This window comes from Rhinolophus hipposideros (genome assembly GCF_964194185.1).
Source record: "Rhinolophus hipposideros genome assembly, chromosome: 5".
In the NCBI taxonomy this organism is placed as follows: domain Eukaryota; kingdom Metazoa; phylum Chordata; class Mammalia; order Chiroptera; family Rhinolophidae; genus Rhinolophus; species Rhinolophus hipposideros.
The window spans coordinates 44,629,966-44,653,676 of record NC_138051.1 but is presented as its reverse complement, the minus strand read 5'-3'; the positions used below and the strand labels follow the sequence as shown (position 1 = coordinate 44,653,676).

The 23,711-nt window shown below is 35.3% G+C and overlaps 2 protein-coding genes across 2 annotated transcripts in view; one reads left to right on the top strand and one right to left on the bottom strand.

The window, feature by feature from the left end:
• FGF7 (fibroblast growth factor 7) overlaps positions 1-16,424 on the bottom strand; it is a 73,859-nt gene extending 57,435 nt beyond the window's left edge. Inside the window, exons 1-2 of the mRNA XM_081049966.1 lie at positions 16,090-16,424; positions 14,944-15,496 (exon numbers count right to left, since the gene is read on the bottom strand). Of these exons, the coding sequence (XP_080906092.1) occupies positions 14,944-15,229 (286 nt within the window). The 5' untranslated portion in view covers positions 15,230-15,496; positions 16,090-16,424. The remainder of the gene's footprint in view (positions 1-14,943; positions 15,497-16,089) is intronic.
• FAM227B (family with sequence similarity 227 member B) overlaps positions 1-23,711 on the top strand; it is a gene marked incomplete at its 5' end in the record, with an annotated part of 186,650 nt that overhangs the window by 105,125 nt on the left and 57,814 nt on the right. The gene's annotated exons all lie outside the window — the stretch shown is intronic.

Sequence of the window (23,711 nt, the reverse complement as noted above, 5' to 3'; positions counted from 1 at the left end):
TGGAAGTGCACTCTTGCTCCCTCTCTCTCTCCTACCCTCTCTCCCTCTCTCATGCTCAGTCTAGGGGAGGCCAGTTACCATGTCATGAGGACACTGAGGAAAGACTATGGAGACTCCCACCTGGTAAAGAGGAAGCCTCTGGCTGATAGCCTGCTAAGAACTGAGACCTGCCAACTACCATGTGAGAGAGCTTGGAAGCAGATCCTTCAGCCGTAGTTGAGTCTTAAGAAGACTGCAACCTTGTGAGAGACCCTGAGCTAAAACCACTCAGCTCAGCTGCTTCCAGATTCTTGACCCTCTGACACTGTGAGATAATCAATGTTGTGCAATAGATAGTTAATACACATTCTTATTCTCTCTCTCTCTCTCTCTCTCTCTCTCTCTCTCTCTTTCTCTCTCTCTCTCTCTCATGCTTAACTTTCTAATTGAAATCTATTCAAGCAATCTGCTCTGACCTCTTTCATTTTATATTTTAAAAAAAGAAACTGAGGCACAGAATAGTTAAGTATTTGTCCAAGGTCATTCAATTAATTACTGGAAGAAAAATAATCAAAACCCAGGTCCCCTAATACTGAATACAGCATTATTTCCATGTCCCCATGCTGCCTCCACTTTCTAATCAATTCAATCTACTCCTAAGTGGTAAATATGTATTAATGTATATACTAAAAGGCACTATTGGTATGATAAAACAAGACTGATAAATTATAAATGAATTGTTTAAAACTACTTGTTCTGCCTTTTCTTTTCTCTAATTGACAATCTAGTCCATTCCTAAACCCCTATAGAGAAGAGTGGGTAGAGCAAAGTAATGGATATTAATTAACATGAGCTAATTTTGCTACCTGTGCGTGTTCTGGTAAGAAACTTTGGTAAGAAAAGGGGTTACTTTTTTAAATAAGTGTTTAGGTTACTAGCAGATATTAATCATCAGGCCATTTTTGTGAGTAATATAAATAACTATTTTCGATTAGTTGTTGCTTCTGCATTCTTCAATAGTTTTTTATTACCTATGGGATGAAGTACATGTTCCCTAAAATAGAAAACAACTTTCCAAGAAATGAGACTTCATTGCAGTCTCATCTCTCCCTTGTTCCTACCTTGAACTTGATACTCCTGAATACTAATTCCCGTACATACCTACTGACACATCACTCAGTTTTTCTGCATGTACTATTTTCCAGGAAGAAATGTACGATTTTCTTCTGACTCCCTTTCCCATTCCCTACCCCCTTTGGAGCCTGGCTCACTCCCACTAGCTCTTTAAGATATAGTTCAAACATAATGCCCTTTAACAGTCTCTCCCTTGTTCTGAGATCTGTCCTTCACTATGGTCCCCTAACTTTCTGAACATATCTCGTCACATATTTACCACATTCTATCAAAATTGATTCTTTGGTCTTGGTCTCCCAAGTAAGCTGAAATTTTCAAACAGTGGGCTTTACCATGTTTATCTATGAATCCACGGTACATAGCACACAATATATGCTCAATCAGTATTGCAATAAATAGTATTCTAGTTGCTGGAAAGAGCCACTGTAACTTTCCGAATACAAACATTCTAGGATATTTTTAAAATAATGAAATAACCTAAGGTGAGTCAGGTTGCACAGAATGCATGTGTCTATTTTTCTGAACAACACTGAGAAACAGAGATATAATATGATTCACAGAATCACTCCAAAAAATATTCCTTAAAAATATAGAATTCCAGATGCACTGTCTTTGCACTAACTCATCATTTTTATTCTCTTTCTTTTGCCTCTTTCTTTTAATTGGGCAACGAAGATTAGAAATAAATTGAGAACATGGCATGCATGGACAAAAGAAAGAACTAATTTACCAGGAAACTATGTTTTTTAACTTATCCTTCAGAAGTGCTTGTTAGAACAAACTCTCTGCTGTTTCTTTTATTTGTTTTTGTGTGTGTCCTATTTGGATTTAGTGGCCGTTAGAGAGGACAACTATCTGGCTGTACTCCTAAAATGACTGATTCTCTGCAATTAAATTGTGTATATGTATATATTCTATAATAATTTAGGACATTGACTAATGAACAGAACTATAAATGTTTTAAATAAATATCAGAAATGTGTTTAAAACACAACCAAATTAAAATTGTCAGCATCTTTAGCAATTTGTAAGCAAAATAAACAAAGTTTCTATGCCAACTCAGGGGAAGACAGATGGCAATGTTGTGTACGAGGAAAGCTGGAGTAAAGTTTTTATTTAATAATAAGAAGATAATGCCAAGTACTCAGTAGGTCATATTACAGAGAAGAAAATTTCAGCTGTTTATAGTTATTCAAATGCAAATTAATATGTGATATTTTAATAATACCGGTGACAGTATAGCAATACATGTGGTGATAACTTGGAAATTCAGCCTTCTTAGTTTCACGTCCCAGCTCTGACTATAGAACCTAGAGCAAGCTACTTAACTCTGTGAGTCAAAGTTGCCCCATCTGCCAAATGAACTTAACTTTGCCAACCAAAGAAGTGTTCTGTGAAGATTAAATTAGATAACACATATCAAGTGTTTCCAGTGCCAGGTATGCAGTTACCACTCAGCACGTTTACCTCTTGTAGTAATTGTTCTTGTTATCTTCAAATATTATCAGTGGCCTGTGTTTTCATTGTGGGGAAAATGTTACTTAAAAATACCTCACTGCTTCTCCTTCAAAGTGTCTTAGTAACTTATGTTGGCTGTAAGGAAACTGGAAGGTTGAAAGCAGTATTCTGAACATGCTTTTTAATATATAACCATGTTAATCACACAGTGAATTCAATAGACCTAATATTCAATATCTATTCTTTGTAAGTTAACTGACCACCCAAATATTTCCAGAAAACAATCAGGCATTTCACACAAAGGTTTTTTGATATGATCATTTCAGTCATCAGCTAATTTTGAACACCAACCAATCTTTCTTAATTAAAATGAACACCTGACTAAGAGGCAAAATAGGCTTATACATAATTTTAAAACTAGAACTTGCACCCGAGCAAACTTATCAAGCTGTCCAGTTTCCTGAGGGTCTTTTCTTTCCTTCTGTGAAATAAACTAATAGTGATTGCAAACCCCAAAAAGAGGTATTTTGAGCATTAATTAGAATGGAATGAAGTGTCCAATTGCACCAATTTCAGTATAGCATATATGTTTTTAAAGACTTAGCATCTATTTAGTCACTCAATAAAAATGTTCCCAGTTATACATTGTGCAATTTTACATAGACTAAATTAGAAGATTTATGACAACAAACAAAATTTATTTCTATACACTGCAGTAATGTTAATAGTAATATTAATGTGAATACCTGATAAACTATTAAATAGTACTTTAAAATATCATAAATTTTAAGTTCAAGTACAACTTAACAACCATGATATACAGATTTATGCTTGTCTTCTTTGAAAATGAATTATTATTCAATATCTGATCAACTTCAAACCAGTTAGAAAATTTGAAGATCACATTGGGCAAGAATCTTTTCAAAGTCTACAGCACCTCTGTACGTCTGCTAAACATCCGACATGATTTTATGATGCATGATTTGTACAGGAAGGAAGCTGGGCACAATTTCTCAGAAACAGAGACACCTGAACAGATTTATCTAAGGGGGAGACCCCTGACCTCACTGCCTACTTTATGATTTAGAAGGAGTAAAACTGTGCCAACTGCTTGACTACTGAGCGTCCTGGTTAAACAGTGGAAACAGGTGATCCAACTCTAATGGTAGTAAAACTTGTCTTATCTTAAAGAATGTGGCAGATAACCTCCATAATTTTGTTTTTAAGGCTAAACATATGCCTCAATACCACTGTTTCACTTTTTAGAAACTATTATGGGTGGGGAGGAATCCTCCATAAGGTTAATGTAGCTATGACAGTGATTATTTGTGAAGAGTTGACTTAAGCAGTTTACAATTATGATCAAAGATTGAAAAGGCATTAAAAAGAGAAAAATAGGCAGTTATCTAGAAAAGCAATATTATTTCAACTTAATTTATGTTTATTATTCTAATGTAAATTATGCCTTCAAAAGTTACTCTTGAAAGGAAATAGGCATTTTTAGTAAACATAGCAACCAGACAAAGTCTAAAAATTAATAAAAGTCAAATGTTTTTCTCATAGTTTTAATAGAAGGAAGAGATTTACTTTTGTGAGCTTAACACTGATACCTGGAAAAATATTAAATCACTTTCCATTTCCCGACCTTTTACTACTCTCTTACTATCAATCACCTACAAACAGTATTTGCTCTGAAGGTAATACATTTGTTCTCTCTCTCATCCTGCTCATCCCTCAAGTCATTTTTTCTTCCAGAGAAGCCTTCCCTATCCTCCTCCTCGAGCTGAGTTAGGCAATGCCCTAGTGGGCACGAAAGATTCCTCCTCTGACTTGTAGCTCACCCTCCACTTCCAAGTAAACTGTTATTTCTCTAAAAAAAACACGGACTGTGGACTTACTCTTTCATACTTATTATTTACTACTTACTACTGTAGCCTCAGTCTGGCATAGGGAAGTATCAATGACTTTACTGAATTAATACATGACTGAAAAACGTCATCCACTTTTCAAAGTTTGGTATCAAATCTTCATTTTTCAAGCAAACAGGGAGGAAACCATCCGCTGCCTACAAGTGAACTCCCCATGATGAGTGCCTCCGTTTGAACCAGACTAATCAGGCCTGTGATCAGAAGTGCAGTTAGAGATACCATAAGACACCAAAAGACTATTCGAGGATGAGGCCACTGCCACTAAAACAAATTGAGAGTACATTCACCAGCTTTCCACTTCTCCCCAGCTCTCTCTCCCTATACACATGTCCCCTCCTCTCTTCAACACTGGTCTCCCACTCCAGGATGAGTCTTATAAGTTCTACTAAGAAGTAGGCAGGTCCTTACCCAAAATTTATCAGCCCACTGCTTGTTTTTAGTAGTATTTAATTCTTTAAGATTTTTCTTCTCTGTCTCTTTTTAATGCACATATTCCTTAAACCAATACCAACTATGAATTTTTTTTCTGCATATAGTTTTTGATATACAGAAATTAGTTGACAGTCAGATAAGAATAAGAATGGGTGTCGAGAAGGGCCCTTTCCAGGACTTGTCTTCACCATGCTTTGTCAGTCACTTTTCCAGGATCACCAGTGATACCCGTGCTTGCTTAGATCATTGGCATCTACAATAAAACTTATCCACTAGTCTCTTGAAATTACCTAGAAAACACTAAGTCAGATGGATTCTAGAGGCCAAGACTTTATTTAATGATACAGAATAGGAGAGAAGTGAGGTGTATTTATTCCTTTTTTATTTCAGCAAGGCTTTCAATTCTTGTCCACATTAAATTTTCATAGTAATTTAAGAAATCCCTTTCTTACCTATAACTAAATTAGATGTGTGAAAATTTAAAGGAGAAATATATTGAGTGATTGCCAATCCTTCTCCCTTCTTCCACCTCTTGCATTAGGCTAAGTACTGCTTCCTCTACCACAGGGGGGACAGAAGGAAGAGTTAAGATATAATGCTAATCTTTTCAGAACTGATATTCTAGTGGCACTACCAAATGCAAACAGAAAGAACCATAATAAGACAAGGCAAATGTGTTGTGTGTGGCTAGAAAAGCAATTCCATTTTAAATCTCCAGTAAGTGACTTCTTCAAAGGATATTGAAATTAATTATTAAATTTGCAGTTCTCCCTTCATATTATGCTAAATTTCATATTTCTAAATAGTTTTTGGCTAGTAAATGAAAGTTGTTCTTTGTTGATATGATTGAAATAACTTCAACTTTTGTTCAAACTACTTTTTTGAAAAAAACATCTTATGTACCTGTTTTCAGGTACGTAAGATAAGAATTTTTCAATCATGCTGGAATCCTAAAACATTTTAGGTTATTGCATGCTAAATAACCATATTGCATGGTCAGTTTCTAGGTTTCCCAAATAATAGGCATTGGACATGATTTCAGATTAGGAGAATGATTCTATAAAGTTGCTCAGAACTCAGAAAGAGTTTCAAACTAGGCTTTAATCTCATTGCAAATCTCTGGATTTCAGCACAGCATCCATATCCAAAATACTACCTAATATCCAAAATCATATGCAGACTCCTGACTTTGACACAAATTCTTACACCAAGGTCATTCATAAAATATTGATTCAGGTCAATTTTATAGCCTTTTTATTTGGAATAAACAACTGAATAGAAGATTGGTTTAGTTCTTCACTACACAATAGATAGATCCCGTAGCTTTCAAGTTGCAATTTAATGACATGTAAATGTTGTACCCAAATCAGGGGTGAGAGTGGGGAGGGTAAGGGGGTTGTGGGATTGTGTGTGCTCTGTTGTCAAATAAGTGGGAAACCATATACAGAGGGTGCCAAAAAAATGTATACACATTTTAAGAAAGGAAAACTATTAAAATTGTAATAATATATACCAATAACAGAAGATGAATACAAGTCATGTTTCTGCAATTACAAGAGGTGCTCCAAATGGTTACCATCAGTGTCCAGACACTTCTGATTACGGCGAACTACTACTTGAGCAATGCTGACCAAAGTGTCTACTTGTATACATTTTTTTGGTACCCCCAGTATATAGTCTTCTAGAATTCTGCAACTCATATTAGTGTAACATAGACTTAGAGAATTTCTGCTGTGAAAAACTTGTTCAACTTTATTTAACCTACTATTTCCCAATCAGTTAGCCAAAGAAGCCGTGCTGCAGGAAACACCATTAACATGTTGAGGGACACTAGTATTCTAAGAAACAAAGTTTGGAACTGCTGCCTTTAAAATAACAAACTGCAGGCCGAGTTGATTCCGAATTTGATCTCAAATAATTTTCTCAACATTGATTTACAATTATAGCTAAAGTTCAAATAGGCAGATAAATGGAAAGTATTATAATAGTTTTTAATGGAACATGATAAATCTGGTATTTAAGTATGTTGAAATATGCTTCATTTTTCTTGTCTTAAATCATAAAAATAAACTCAGTTTCAGAATTTTCCTGATAAATAAGCAAAGATTATTACAGTTTTAGGCACAAATTCAACTAGTAGATCCAAGACTCCTATTTGAGTAACATCTGCAATAATCTTGTCATCGTTTCAACCCCTCTGTACACTGTTTTGTTTTGTTTGTTTTGTTTTGACCTCAGAAATCCTCCCCTACTATCTTATCAATTTATTGTATTCCATTGTTCTTATTTTTAAAGTTCATTTGAAAAGTTAGTAGAGCTATATCTTATGAGAATCCTTTGTATTTAAATTCATGCTAAACTTAAAGTGCAAAATCCATTAATTTTTACATGAAGTTCTTTTTCCTTTCCTCTCTCACCTTTTTCTCTCCTGTTCACAGGCAGATATTTTATCCCTATTTGTTCTTAGCAGGACACTAGCTTATGGCTCTATCAAGTACTGCTGTCCACTCCAGCAGAAGTGATGAGAGTCTTCTGCAGGGAAGTTGCCTGGAGCAACTGGAGATCCTCTAGAGCCTGTTCTCTCCAATATTCATCCAACTTTTTCCTTCTGATAATGATGTTTTCTGCCTAAAAGACAAGTTTTACCTGGACATGGATATTGGATAATTCTCTTCTCTCCTCCCCACCCTAATCCCTTTGTCTTTATCTATTACTACACAAACCCATTCAGACCTAACTAAATAACTTGAATGATGTTTTGTTAGTGGATTTGGTGTGGCTTCTCTACTTAATCAGGTACAGATAAAATCTCAAGTGCATCTAACAACTCTCAGTTAGATGCACTTGAGATTTTATCTGTGCCAACTATAATTTTATATATATAATGTGATGGCTCGGTGCGAGGTCGGAGGGATACTGGAAGGGGGGAGGGGGCCCACAGTGTGAGGGATATAAATGATGAACGTCTGAGTATTACCTTGTCTTGTACACCTTTAACTAATAAATTATAATAATAATAAAAATCTCAAGTGCAGCTAGGAATCGTAGTAAAGTTCAATGTTCAGAGACTCTTTAATGCACCTTTCAGAACCATGTGAAAGGCAGAGGATCTTCGTTTTCCAACCTATTTTTTTCATATAGAAAGATTGGATGTGAACTAGGACATATGCTAAGTGAAATAAGCGAGACAGAGGGACAAATACTACATAGCTATCACTTACAGGAGGAATCTAAAATCACCAAACTCATAGAAGCAGACAATAAAATGTGTTTGCTAGGGGCTGGAAGAAGGAGGAAACAGGGAGGTATTAATCAAAGTGTACCAAGTTTCAGTGATGCCAGATGAATTAGTCCAAGAGATCTACTGTACAGTACAGTGTCTATAGTTTACAATACTGTATTGTATACTTAAATGTTAGTGAAGAGGATAAATCTTATGTTAAGTGTTCTTATCACAAAAATAATAATAATAATTATTATTATTATTATTATGAATAAAAAGGGCAGGAGGAAACTTTTGGAAGTGATGGATATGTTCATGGCATAAATTGTGGTTATGTTTTCAGAGATGCATACTTATCTCCCAATTCATCAAGTTGTATACATTAAATAAATACAACATTTTGTTTGTCAGTCATAACTTATAAAGTGTCTTTTTATAAAATGGAAGATTGAATATGGTATAGGAAAGGGAGGAATTCATATGGAAGCCCATTTCATTTAATGAGTTTTTTTTCTCCTGATTACTTAGTTTCTCCTTATTACTTACATATATACAATTCCTGCCTTATCTTCTATGTGCCATATGTGAAATTAAATATATAGAAAACACCTGTATTTCAATAGTGATATAAAAGAAGTTACCGTGCTACACAAAATCATTTGATACAGCAGAAGAAAGCGAGGAACCTTAGAAAAGAAAGCTTTACCTTAATCACAAACTTACAAAGAGAAGCAACCTCTAGCTTCATATCCTTTTCACTGATCTTATTAGACCCGCTAGGCTTGTGGTTTCTTACCCCCTGGGTTGTCTAGACTGGAGGTTGTCCCTTTGAGTCACTGCCTTTGAACTCTGTGGGGTGGCCCTAGGAGGTGAGAACCTCCCTAAATTTGGGGGCATCTGGGTTCATGGTTGTAAGTGGCTCATTTAAGTGCCAAGTAAGCTGGCACTAATGCCTGTGCTCCAGGTCCCCTGCTGCAGCACCACTGGGAAGTCAGTAAATATTCCGACCTGCTTGTCATTGTGAGACTGTGACGCAGGACCTATTCTTCCCTGCAACGAACTCACTCACCAAAGAAGCCTTCTTAAGTAGCAGCTTTACAGCTGTCATCACACGTCTGTCCAGGCCAGTTCACCAAATTTTGGAACCACTGAGATTTGTCAGAGAAGTCAAATGGACCCAGAAGAACTTCCTCGATGCGTAAGTCAGAGATTCATTCCTAATAAGTCTGTTTCAAAATCCTGCAGGACACAAGTTAACTCTGGAACCCTCTAAAGGTTCCGAAACATTCCTGGAATACCTGAGAGGATTCAGGCTGAATTAGAACCTTTGGTCCCATTAATTAGTGGTTTTCAACCTTACCTGCCCAGTCACTAGAGAGCTTTAGCAAGCACTTATGTCTGGGTCCTCCCTACCTTCTGGAGATTCTGACTGAACTGAGCTGTGCTTTCCCAAGTAATCTAATGTGATCCCTTTAGTCCAGTGTTTCTCAGCTTTGAGGACATGTCAGAATTATTTAGGGAGCCTGTAAAATTCCTGATGTCCAGGCTGCACCCCAAATCAATTTAATTAGAATCTTTGTGGGTGGGACCTGGCATTAGTTTTTTTTTTTTTTTTAAGTTCCCCAGCTGGTTACAATATTTACCCAAGGCTGAGAGCTAGAGAAACCTAGAAAAGGAAAACCTTCCATATATCTAAAAGCTGGCTTCTTGCCTTCTCTCCAGTTTACTTGGGTCTCTGATTGCTCTAACACTGTAGACTGAAGCGTTGCAATACAGCTGAGTCACAAGGGAAAATATATGTTCAGGTGCTCTGGGTTATACAGAAATGAAAGTGATAGTTCAGATGAGGATTTACAAAATAAGTAAGAGATGTACCTGTGGCAACAAATTAAGGTATTAGCGCTTCATAAGTGCCAGGCACTTTTGTTAGCACCCCAAAAAGAGGAAACCCATAAAATGAAAAATAATCTTTAATATTAGACTTTTTAAAGAATGGCGAATATTTTCAAATCTGCTCTGCAGCATCTTATCCATTGTCCATAAGTTAAATCCTTGACAATGTACTTAAGGGAATGCTGGTCAACAGTTCCACAGGATTCCATCTTGTCCATAATTCTAGGATTTTGGTTCAACTCCATAGATATGTTTCTCATCATCTATTTTTTAAAGGTGGTGTTATCCTTGCTTTCTTGTTTTTTGCTTTGATAATATGAATTATTGTTCCTTCAGATAACTTGTTAAGAACTGTCTGGAACATAAGCAAGTTTACCATCTCCATGTTTAGAGGTGATAATGTATATTTGCTAGCTACTTGCAGAGATTGTTGTTAAGTAGGAGTTTATCCAAAGAATTGTTGACAATTGTGTCACTGGAGATTTTATAGCTGAAGTCAAATCCAACAACACTGTTTATTTGCTTTTCTCCAATTGTTAGGCCATATCCCATCACAGTCTAACAATCCAAAAAAGAATATTGCCAAATCACTGGCCCAGTTTTCAGAAAGGCTAATCCTTTTCTTTCTATGGAATTTAGAATGCTTAACTATAACAAGTGAGGCGTACTTTTTCTTGAACTGATGGTTTATGACAATTAAGGATTTCTCCTTAAAAAGAATGAGTGCTATTAACCATTGTTAAGAAGAGCAAACCTTTTTAGTAATTGGATACCAACAGCAAGAAACTCATCCCGAGGGACTGAGTTCTCTGTTCCACATCTGTCTCTCAGGGCGTTTGTCTGTTGCCCAGTGCACTGCTGCTGTCTCTCACTCGGCACCTCAATTCCCAGCTTAAACAGCAGTGTTATTTCTGTCAGGTGTGGAGTGATAGCTTCTGTCTGCTGATGGCTGCCTGGTCCAATGACTATCTAAATTCACCCTCTGGCCTTGTCACCAATGGGAGAGTTCTGACAACAGAAGTGGAAGTATTGGCTATCCATTGCCAGTCCTTTTATGATGTGATGAATCCTCTCCTTCTGCAGAGAACATGATATTTCATTTTGAAGGGACATTTTATGCTTTTAATACCCTTATTATTAGTTCAGGTTAGGTTCTAGTTTCATCACTTAGAAACCTACTGTAAGGCTAAATGTGGAGCCGCCAGAGAGAACAAGTTCAGATGAGAGGCTTTCTTGCCTCCTGGATCACCATAGTATGCAGTCTCAGGACCAGTTCTCCTCGAACAGCCCCTCTCCTCTGAAGAGTCAGAGATGTGCTCAGGTATATCATGGCATGAATGGACATTTACACAGTTTGGGTCTAGCTTATATGTCTACTAATATCAGTCTTAATTCTGTTGTGTTCCTTGGTACACATTTTGTGCAATTTACTCATTCTAACATAAATTTAAAATATTTCACAAGATGACACTATAATTAAGATAATACTGAAGTGACACCTCTATAACCCAAAATAGCTTAAGAAATTTTTTTAATTCCCTGAGATATGAGATACAAGCTATCATATCCACCTCCATACCACCCCCTTTCTCTTTCTCCACACCTTCTATCTACTACCTCAGCCCAATACCTTCTGGAAACAGAATTTCACACCCAGATTTTCCACCTCCCCTACTCACTCCAGTATATTATCTTAGGAATACCTTGTAAACTACATTCTAATGAGAAGAAGCTATGCTTATGCTGGTGAAGTAAGCCGCCCTTCAAGACTCATTAAGATGCTCAGGTCCCTTTCCTTTCATTCAAAGCAAAGCCATGAGAATGCACTTATCGTATCTCAGAGAACAATTATGCTTCACATAGCTGACATCTAACTTTTCATGCAAAATGTTATCATCTAAGAAATTTAAATCTATACCATCTTAAAAGACCTCCAAAGAAGGGTGTTTACCATAACAACCTGTTAACAAATTTAAGGGATCAGAATATTGAAAATGAAATTGAGAGTTTGATTCTGATCTTTATCACTTTCTGAACTCTGCTGCATTTTATTCTAGTAGACAATCTAATTACTTTTTAACTCATTTTCATGAAAATTGGAAGGAAACACCTTTTGTTCATTTGCTCATACATTCAAATAATGACTGTGGAACGTAAACAATCTTCATAGTTGTGATTTCAAGTTTCTCATCTTTGACTTTTTAAACAAATTCTGTTGAGCCTTTTCTTTGTACTTGGATTTCTTTGTACCCAGATACAGTAGCTTCAACTTCACATAAGTCAATTTGCATGTTTTATGTATGGGGTAGTCACTCCTAAAATTAGTAAGTCTGCCCCTTAAATAATAGGAAATACCAACCATTGTCATCCCAATAAATTTCAATTAAAAATAATCATAATAGGAAATAACTATCAGAATTGTCTTCTAATAAGTTATTCTCCATATATTTTTCAATAAAGTCTTTCCTACTCAGTTTTAGGATTTCCTATAGACAACAGTAAATTAGCATCTTTTTAACTATGGAGAAGCCTATTTGGCTCCATCTTCAATAAGGATAGCTGCACAGCTTGATAACAGTTATAGGGCTTACTTTAAGGATCCCAATATAAGTTTCCCTTTCCAGGAGAATTTACCAGATCCAGAAATATATATATATATATATATACACACATTCACACACACATATGGCTTATAGAAGTGAAGGTTATTTATATAATATATATCATGTATTTTAGTACTTTGTTATTGTGACATTTTAGTTTATAATGATATAGAATGTCTTTTTTTCTTCCTTTCTCCCACTCTTTTTCTCTCCTTTCTTTCTTTCTTTCTTTCTTTTTTCTTTCTTTATTTCTTACTATAGAATTAGTGTTAGAGGAGAAATGGCTTACAAATTGGCTTTATGGTTACCCAAGGTTAGTGCTAAACTGTGTTTCAAACTACAAAATAACTTTAGCATTTTGTGTATATTTCAAATGCTTGTGTTTAATGGTTTAAGAAATTTTAACACAACTTACATATGTGAATGCATTCCTACTATAAATATTTTGATTCCAAATAATTATGCATATTATTCATTTTTACTGGATTTTATATCTTATTTTTCACTTTTTAATTATTTGACAAAAGCAGTCAAAAGGAATTAGTCAGTATATAGAATAATTCTACAGTGTTTAGGTTTGATAACATTATGACTACAATTTGAAACTAGTTCTGACAGCTCATCTAATCATTGAGATAATATTCGCTTTCATCTCATTCAATGTGTATGATAATTATATAATAAGTACTTATATTTTTCACATTTATGTTATATATTCTGTGGTTTACAATAGAATAGCCTGTAAGACCTAGAAGGTATATTGAAAATCATCTGTACATATCCCACAACCTACAGATGAAAAAATTAAGAATCAGAAAAAGTAAGAAATGGTTCCATAGTCATTCACAGACAGGGATTGGACCTATGTGTCATAATTTCCACCTGAGCTGTGTCTTCCCCAACAGGTTCCATTATCGAGGATAAATTTCAATAACTTCTAAATCAATTGATTATAAGCCAAATTCTGTTGCTCACATAATAGTGGCTAACCACAAAACTTTCCTCCAAATAGTTATTTCCCTAGCTAAACTTTAGTATAATTAGAACAATATTCTAAGACTAACATGATAACTTTATTAATATTTGCAATTATAAACCACAACTGTTAACAATCCATTAAAATGGCCTTAACATTCTATATCAATTATAGTTAAAAAGACTTCATTTTCATATTGGAAACATAATTCCCCAAATTCTTGTTTATTGGTTCATTAGTTAAGAAGCCTAAAAACCATTCATTAAACAAACGACAAAAGTTTTAAGTATTCACTGCAAGCCTGGCACTGTTCTAGGCAAATGTTTACACCATCAGCCCCATAAATTCTTTTTCAATTGACTTTAACACGTAATGTTATAAGATAATATAATAATAACATTGTTCAAGAACTAGTAATACAAACAAAATTTATTTTCCCTCAGGGATTTTTAAAATTCTAATGTATATGTTGAGATACATATTTTACCCCATTAAATTTCATACTATTGAAATTGGTTACTAATCATAACTGCTCGATTATAAATCCAACTCTGATATTTCAACATGAAAAGAATAACTGATTCTTGAGGAAAACGTAAGGCTTACTAATTGAAAATTGTGTAATTAACATCTGTTCCAACTCACTTTTATTTCTTCTTTCACATTTACATTTCTCTTAAGGTAACAGAACTATGGCATAGAAGAGCTAGACAAAGAAAATGTTAGGAGGAACCTGTTGTTTTGCCTAGGTAAATAATTAAGCAATCCAATGCAGGCTCATTATAAACAGATGAGGACCACAGATTCCGTTCTGTTTTATAACGATACACAATTGCACAAGTCACAGATTAAGTATTTCACATCACAGAAATATTCTTTCAAAAGAAATCAAATTATTTTTTAAAAATAAATTCTCTATGCCTCAAACTAATAAGTCGTTTTTGGTGAGCATTTATTGAGTACTCTATTAAAGTTCCTAATGAGTTTTGCTAGCAGAATATAAATCATATTTCAGGGTAAATAATGTCATTTACATTTTGCTTAATTTATGAGCATTTTGAGATTAGGACATGGAGACTATATTTTCAAATTGGCTTGGTTTATTAGCTCCAACTATAATATTAGTAAATTTGTCCTGTTCCAAGAGATTTTTTTTTAGCAACAAAGTTCAAATACCCAATTTAGAGAAATTAGAAGATATTTTATTTTTTTCAAAAAATAAGAACTGAAACTAAGAAAGCATGTGACTTGAAAATTGAACTTTTTACCGATTGTTAAGATTCATAAGCAGTTCTGTAAATAAAAGATGTTACTTACTGTAATTGTTCTTCATCTCTTGGGTCCCTTTGACTTTGCCTCGTTTATCAATTCTCAGATACCACTGTGTTCGACAGAAGAGTCTTCTCACTCTTATATCCCCTCCTTCCATGTAATCATAACTTCTTGTGTGTCGCTCAGGGCTGGAACAGTTCACATTGGTAGCCATTTGCTCTGGAGTCATGTCATTGCAAGCTAAAGATATAGTGCCCACGAGACAGATAATGTGAAAGCATGAACTGTAGAGCAAAGTTGGCAGGATCCATGTCAGTATCCATTTGCGCATTATAGTGTAGTGCTCCGGGTTTTCATGAATAACATAATGAAAATTAAATCTTGAGTTGATTGTTGCCCCTAGGTCATTGACCTCTTCCTATCTGTGAATTGTAGATTGCTTTAAGAAAGAGTAGTTGCTCTTTCCAAATTGTTAGCCTTATCCTTTTAGTTCCTGATAACAATACAGGATTCCTCCTTTTAAAACTCTGTTGGTATATCCTTATAAAAGCAGGTTGTAGTAAGCTCAGTTGCTGCGACGCTGTTTGCTACTTGACTTCTGTTTGCAATGAGAGATTAAGAATGGGGAGGGGAGGAGAGAAGAAGATGAAATATTGTTACCTAAATTTCATTAGGTAAATAGTATTGTAGCATGCAGTGTAGTTTATACTGTGAAGGTACATGTCAAACAGGTTTCACAGGATGTCAATATCTTTACCACTCTCTGTATAGATTTATAAAAGTTACACATTGGTAGAGATAAATCAGAATATGATTGAACCATTCATTCTAGTTGTTATTTGATACGAAACATCCTGCAATTAGAGCTACTGGTTTAAATTAAGTTCTGGAATTACTATTAACAAAGTAAAAATGCTTTCCCTGGATTTCTTTATTATATGCTTTCACATTTGTGGTTAATCAATTATTTTCTCCTCAACTGCCCACATTTCTGAAGTTAAATGTCAGGATTGTTCTGGAGAACTTCGACCTTATCTTTATGTAAGCTGTACAGCATAATTACTATAGATAATTACATGGCTCAAAAAGTCTGGTAACTTTACTTTTCCCCTCAGTACTAAAATCAGAGAAAGAGGTAAACTACTAGAAAACATTCAGCATTATTTTTAAAGACAAATAACAGTAACTTACTTGTTCTGTTGATAACAGCTGGACACACAAGAATCCCATGTCTGTCGTCTGCCTTGTGCAACTTGAGCCTCTCTACTGTAGCTACAAACTATTTCTCAGCTGAGAAATTCTCCAGCAGAATCATAATTGTTTCCATAAATCAACAGGCAAGAGGATTTCTCTCTGTGTGTGAGTGCGTATATGCTTGTGTGTATGTGTGTGGAGCCTTTTATTCAGGGCTTTTCGATAAATACCTTTGCTGACCTCATTGGAAGCAATTAAAACTTAACCAGTGAGCTGTTAGTTGAATACAACAGCGAGAATAAAGGAAGCCTGTATAGTATTCATTCAATGGTCATGAGAGGGAGCTATGAACATGGTTTATGCTTAAATCTACAAGTGGGTATCTACTTTGTTGAAACAGCTCTCTGATTCTGAAGCAGTTACAAGGGCAAAGGAAATTTTTCAGACCATCTTAACAGCATAGCAGTTGTACATAAGTTGAAAAATATTCCTTTGAACAATTATATAAAAGGGATTTTTAATAGTTAGAAAATCTTTTCCATAGCTTTATGATACATGCATTTCCATTATTGCTCCTTTGTGCTCAGAATGTTAGAATAAAACTACTAATATGTATTAACTCACATCTTAGTATCCTAAAGCAATATATAGTTAAATCAAGAGTATATCTCTTCATACAGAGATAGTTCACCATTGTTTATGCGTTTATATCTTATATTCCTAGACGGAAAGTGAGAAGACCTAGGTTCTTATTTGAGTTGGACCACTAATTACCAGTCTGACCTTGAGCAAGTCACTTGACATTCCTGAGTCTCAGTTGCTACATTTGTAAAATTTGTGTATTAGTCTAAAAGATTATATAGTGCCTTGTAGTTTTAAAATTCTGTGACTTGTGACTTGTACTAACTACTGATATAAGGAAGAAGATACAAAAATTAAAAATAAAGAAAATGGTTTTTCACTGGTTATCAATATGTGTCTTTCACCTGAATAGGAACATTGGCACAATAAATAAATATTAATTTGGGGATGGACTTATAAGAGCTATAGTTAATATAAATAAGAGAAAGCTCTTTTATTTTCCAACATGAATTCTTCTCCCCTTTACTTTTTGTTCTAGCATACATATAATAGTGTTCTAGTGTTTTATTAGATATTTGTTGCAGAATAATTGCATTGTTGATCTAAATCAGTATTTAGGAATATATGTTAAAATTGTCTTTCCCTTGTTAATAACCCCAACACACACAAACACACACACACACACACACACACACACACACACACACACACACACACCACTTAAAATGCACTACTTTGCCACCAGGTGGTGCATGTAGACCAAATAGGAAAAGGAAATTAAATCCTTTCATTTGGATTATAGTTTATGTGATTTCCCTTTGTGTCTATGTTTTTGGGGAACAGAATCAAGAGCACAGACTAGCTGAAGTGTACCTAGGTACTCTGTAAGCACCAGATATTTAAATTTTTAAGTTTATTAGGGCAAAGGAGGTTGGGTTCTTCTATAATTGCATCTGTTGAAAACTAGAAGTCTGCAAAATATTCTATCATGTATTTCTCTAAAAGGAAGAAGAGAAGGAAAGAAAGTATGATGCTACTGTATTCTGAGTCATACTCGCATTATTTTTGTAGACAGCAGTAATGAGCAGGATCAGAACTCCCAGGACTTGGATATTCCCTCCAACTAAATGAAAATTATTAACCATCAGTTCATGTGTAAAGATATTCAAGAGCTATTAAATCCATTTGTTCCATATTGACTCTACAGTTTTTAAATTAAGAAACTAACAGTTTAGAAGTCAAAATGTTCTAAGTAAATGCTCAAGGTTTAAGTAAAAGAAATGGATATTTTGTTCTTAAAGAGTACTTGGTGTCTCCTTAAAATCTGCAAGATAGGGTTAATTATAAAATTGGAAACGAAGTATGAAATTGTGATCTATGCACTTTAAGTTCATTAGATGCCATTACACTCTGTGATTTGAAAATGTGATCTCAGTAATATTAATGAATAGATTAATCTCAACAAGGGAGCGATATTTAAATCCTTTGATTATCTGTTTCCTTAATGAAGAATAATCAATTCAAGATGGGCCCACAAACTGTTTCACTAGCACCACAGCTGTAATGGAGAACTTTACTTACGACCTTATTATATTTATACTCAAGAGGGATTCTCTAGAAACCAAGCGTAACTTAGGTATTTCTAGATGGAGAAAACCTCTGTGTTTTTTCATGTTCTTAGTAATAATGTTAAGAGGTGTTTATTGCTCTTGTTTTAATGTACATATAATGATAGGTTAACCACAGAGAAATACTTTGAAAAAGTATCTCTTTTGTTGTTTCCAGATTGAGTTAACTTCATTTTTAATTGGAAGCACCTCCATCTCTTGAACTTTAAAATTGTAAAACAAAGGATTCTTGCATCTTTTCCTAAAAATTGACTTAAAAAAATGTCCTTAGAAAGTAAAGATTAGCACCTGTAATTCTCCAAAAGGAAAGAATGCCTAATACTTGTTGTGGGGACAGAGCAAGGAGTGCAGTTTCCAGGCTCTCAGCCTCACGTGGAAAGGTGCTGGCTCAGGTAGTAAATGGCCATCACCTGTGATTGGATGGCCATCAGCTGTGGCTAGTTGGCCGTCAGCTGTAACCAGTGAGCCATAGGCCACTAATATAACTGCTGTGGCTACGCTAGCAGCAAATGGGGCTAGCAAGAAAAACGGGGGCTAGCAAGAAGATGGTGTGTGAGCTAGCAAGCGCGGATTGCAGTTAGTGAGGGGAGTCGGTCGGTTGGCAGAAAAGCGGACAGCAGGTCGCATGTTGTGTGAATCCAGCCTCCAGTGAGACCATAGTGGTATGACTCCCCTGTCTACGGCTGTGTGGGTGTTCCTTTTTGGCCGCACCCTGTCCTGCGTTCTTATGTGGGGAACGGGAGATGAGACCCCGCATGACACCACGTGTGACACTTGTCTAGTTTTACTTGGGGATAGAATATATGAAAAGACTACAGAGAATCTATTTCAATGAAAAGACTACAGAGAATCTATTTCAGTGAATATCATGAAAACATAGGCAGTTGTTAAAGTAATAATTAACCATATACTTTTGCTTAAGCAACTTCCGTTATAGCCGTACTTCAAGCAGAGGTAAATGATAGGAAATTACTTTTCTTTAATGAATTTTGTATTTCAATAGTGAATTTTAAATTTATGTCATATTCATAAGTATATATAATATAATTGATAGAAGGGAATATCATTAAATATTTTCATTGCCTTCATTCTTACATCCTATCCTATTCCTCATCCTCCTAGCTCCCATCCTTTCCCCAAAATATAGGAAATCATTGTTATTAGTTTCTTGCCTATCTTTCCAGAGTTTCCTAAGCACATGCAAATTGAATACATATGTATGTATATATACTGTTCCTCTTTTTATACAAAAGACAGCATACCATACACAATGTTCTGTATGTTGCATTTTTTATGTAATAAAAATAGAAAATCTTCCTATCTCAGTATCTAGGAAATTTCTGCACTTTTAACAAGTGCATAGTACTCTGCTGAATGGGTATATCACAGTGTATTTTACTAGCCTTCAATTGATGAATAATTTAATTTTTCCAGTATATTTCTATTACAAAATAGATGCTGCAGTGAATAAAGTTACAAATGTGTCATTTTTTACTGTGCAAATATATCTGTAGGATCCATTGCCAGAATTTCTCTGGGTCAGATGGCATATATATATATATATATATATATATATATATATATATATATATATGTATATATATATATATATACATATATATATGAATATATGTATATATATATATATTTAGATAGATATTGCCAACTTACCCTCCATGGAAGTTGTACCAGTTTTACAATCCCATTAGTAGTACATAACAGTGCCTGTTTATTTGATATAGTTATCAGTTTTGGGGTTTTGCTAATCTAACAGATGAAAATGGCATTTTACTGTAGTTATCCCTTGCATTTCTTATCTTATGAGAGAAAGTGATCATCATGGACAATATTATAAAGAAAAATTATGAGTATCTACAATAGGTAGTGATAGGGAAAGTTTCCCTATAATAATGCCAGTAGAGCTGCAATTTAAAGGGTACCTGGGAGTTAACGAGATGAGGGGGTATCTATAAATATACAAAGACCCTTGTTGAAAGAGAGCATGTCGTTTTCAACAATGAAATACCCATGTGGCTCTAGTAGAGAGAATGAGAGGAACTGTGGTGCATGACGAGGCTGGAGAGGCAGGCAGAGTGGGGTGGGCTAGGTCGAGGGGTTTGATCTTTTTCCTAAGAGCGACAGGAAGCCATGGTAGTGTGTTAAGTAGAAGAGTGACATGATCAGAATTGCACTTCCTGCCTCCGTCTGGCCCAAACTTATTTAATTCCTATTAGCCAAATAAGTTTATGAATTAGTAAATTGTGTTCATTTACCCTATTCTTTCTGTTCCTCTCATTTTCTTAACCATAGTCAGATTTTGTAATTGGGAAGATGGGGAAGGAAAATCATATCTACTTCCTGACTGAGGTAAAGCCTAAATCCTTTTTAAAGTGTTGTGCTAAGTGCTGTGCGAAGAAGGGAAGCATGAAAGTGCCTTTGAGAATCAGCTCAGGGAAAGTAGAGTCCGTAGACCAGGGAGCATAGAGAACAAAGTCTATTTAGGGAGCCAAGCTCCTATATTTCTGATTATACCACAGAACATAGCAGAAGCCAAAAAGCTCCAGAGAGTAAGGACTGCCTCTTGTGTCTAAACAGATGGGCCCATAAGTTCCCTTCATAAAGATTTCCCATGTTCTAAAAGAAATCTGGAAGCAGCGAGGAGCCCAGACCTGAAAGAACTGTGTTAACAGAGTCAGTGAACACCCAGAAGTAACCAAAGTAGACAAATGACTCGACAACTAGAGGCCCTTGCCTTGGCCGTAAATCAAACCCTTGAACCCTAGCCTATCTTGAAGCAGAACAGGGAAACCCCAATATAATTGAGGTTAAGTTTTCCACAACTGGGAGTGGGGGGATGAAATTCTCAAAGTTGAAGCTAGGTTTATTTATAAACGTAAATTTATATGTAATTTCTTGCATATTTGAGAGTGTGGTTCAAGATTCATTTCCACTACATTCCCACAGCTGTCGTCACACTACAGATTTATCTTCGTCTTTTCTTCTGTCAGTCCCATGCTATAAATTTAGCCTCAACTTTGGATCATGCCATACAACCAATAGTACTTATTTCCTTGATTCATCCACTAAACAAATATTTATCAAATAGCTACGTGGTGCCAGATGTTGTCCTCGACTTTTGGAGATACAATGGTGAATAGTCTGGAAGTGATCTCTGCCCTTACAGAGTATGCATTCCAGTAAAAGAACAAACATAAACACGTAGATCTGTGGTATGAGTAGGGAGTGGGATGGGGTGGAGATACTAGGATACAAAGAAGGTGTTCATCGAGAGGGAGGTATGGAGGTAAATGGGTACAGGGACCTACTTTAAATGGGAAAAGCCTATCTGACGAGGTAAATTTTCATCTTCCAGGAACAGAAATGACTTGGTATGTTCCAACAACTGAAAGAAGGCCAATGTGAAGGAAGTACATGAACAATGGGGAGAATAGTGAGAGATAAATGAAACCGAGAAAACAGGCAGGGGGTAGATTGTAAAGAACTTTGAAGGTCATGGTAATAGGAATTGGGTTTACTCTTCTGGTAACAGGAAGCTGGAGTGCAGACATGTCTACTCTAGACCTGATAGACCTAGTCAAAGACAGTCATTTAAACTCTGGAGTAAAATCCCAAAAGTGATTGAGCAAGCCTGTGGTCCCTATAAATCCTCAGTTATGTAAACTTTGTGCTTACTCTTGGCATAATGCCCTAACATTTTAAAACTAACTGTATATAAGATACGAAGTCTGAGTCATGTGCTCAAAATTGTGGTGTGCCTGTGACTCAACTATATAAATATCTCAGTTTACAAATGTAATTGACTCTTTGTGTCTGAGTCTCTAAAAATTTATGTCTTATTTAATTTTGTATTTATAAAAAGTTCTCTAAATTTAAAACTAAAGTTCTTTGAATTATATTATTAATTTACTAGGTTACTGTGCATCTTTAGACCTGGAGCAAGATTTTTAGTTCGAGTAATTCTTTTTTCAATTTGGAGATTTCTATATAGTGAAGCTATATAATTCACTCTTGATTGCCTTGATTCCCCTCATGTCAATGCTTAACTTTAAGCAAAGAATCAGTCTCCTTGATTAAGTGCTGTATGCTAGCAACTGGTTTTGACAGCCTAGTGTCACTTAAAAGTTGAAAAGTGTTATACTGGGTAAGGAGAGAGTTTTGCCTCACCCCTAGGAAAACATGAAAAATTACAAAGACCCTGTGCAGTTAGGGTTATTATATTCTTTGCTTTAAATTGTCATTCTTTGGTTCCATATTCATTGTCTGCAGAGCAAAGCAGCAAAATGAGACATAAAACTATCAGCAACATATTTTTCCAAAAATGTTTTATGGGTGTCAATGTGTTAATAACAAAATTAGTTTAATTTTTAATTCATTAGTTTTACAATCATGATTTTTCAGCACCAGATGAACTATTTAAATGTGAGAGGAGGAAGCACAATAAGGATAATTATGATAGTAAAAATGGAGAAGAAAGTTACAGAGTCCACATCTGTAGTACAAAGATACATCCTACGAAAAGCCAGGCATTTAGTAAAATACAGATTTCTGTAAAACGGGGCTAAACAAATAATTCATGCATAAAGAAAGGCGATTCACACTTTTCCTTAGGCTTTTCTTCAAACTAAATATTTATGCTGTCTTTAAATTTTACTCATATTTTCCCTTTAATGGTATTTAATATTAATTCAGTCATAGTGAGTTCTTATTTCTTTAATCGGTTCTAAAAATTATCAATTCTACCACAACAACTTCTTCCACACCTGTTTCTTCTGATCAGTTATCATCTTCACATCCTAAGTCAACGAATCATTATCTCTCATGTCAACTCTATTCCTAATCCATCTCCTTGCACCTCCTCTCTCCAACCTCCAATCCATTTTATTATCAGGTTAATTTTCCTAAAGCACAGTTGTAATCATGTTATTTTTCAGCTGCAAAGTCTTTAGTAACACTCCCACTTTTTCTGAATAAAACTTTAGTCTTCTTTTTCTAATATGGAAACTCCTGTTTCCAACATCCTCTGTGATCCTCAACTCCCCCCCACCCCCCAAACATTAGACTCTAGACTCTCTCATGAGGTTTGGGGTGAAGGGAGATTCACCTAATCCCCACTTCTCATCTTGGTAGGGAAAAGGACTAACAGAGAAGAACCCGCCCCCCTCCCTCTCTCTATCTCTCCTTCCTCCCTCCCTCTCTTCTTTCACTCGCCCCTCTTTCTCTCTTCCCTCTTATATCTTCTGTCTCTGTAAGGGATCCAAGAGTCACAGAAGCACTCATCAGATATTTTCTTTGAAATTTTACATATTGAGTTGTCAATGATGCAATAAAATTCTTGGTCCTATTTATTCTGTTACTCAGCTAATTACTTCATATCAACACTTACTATGT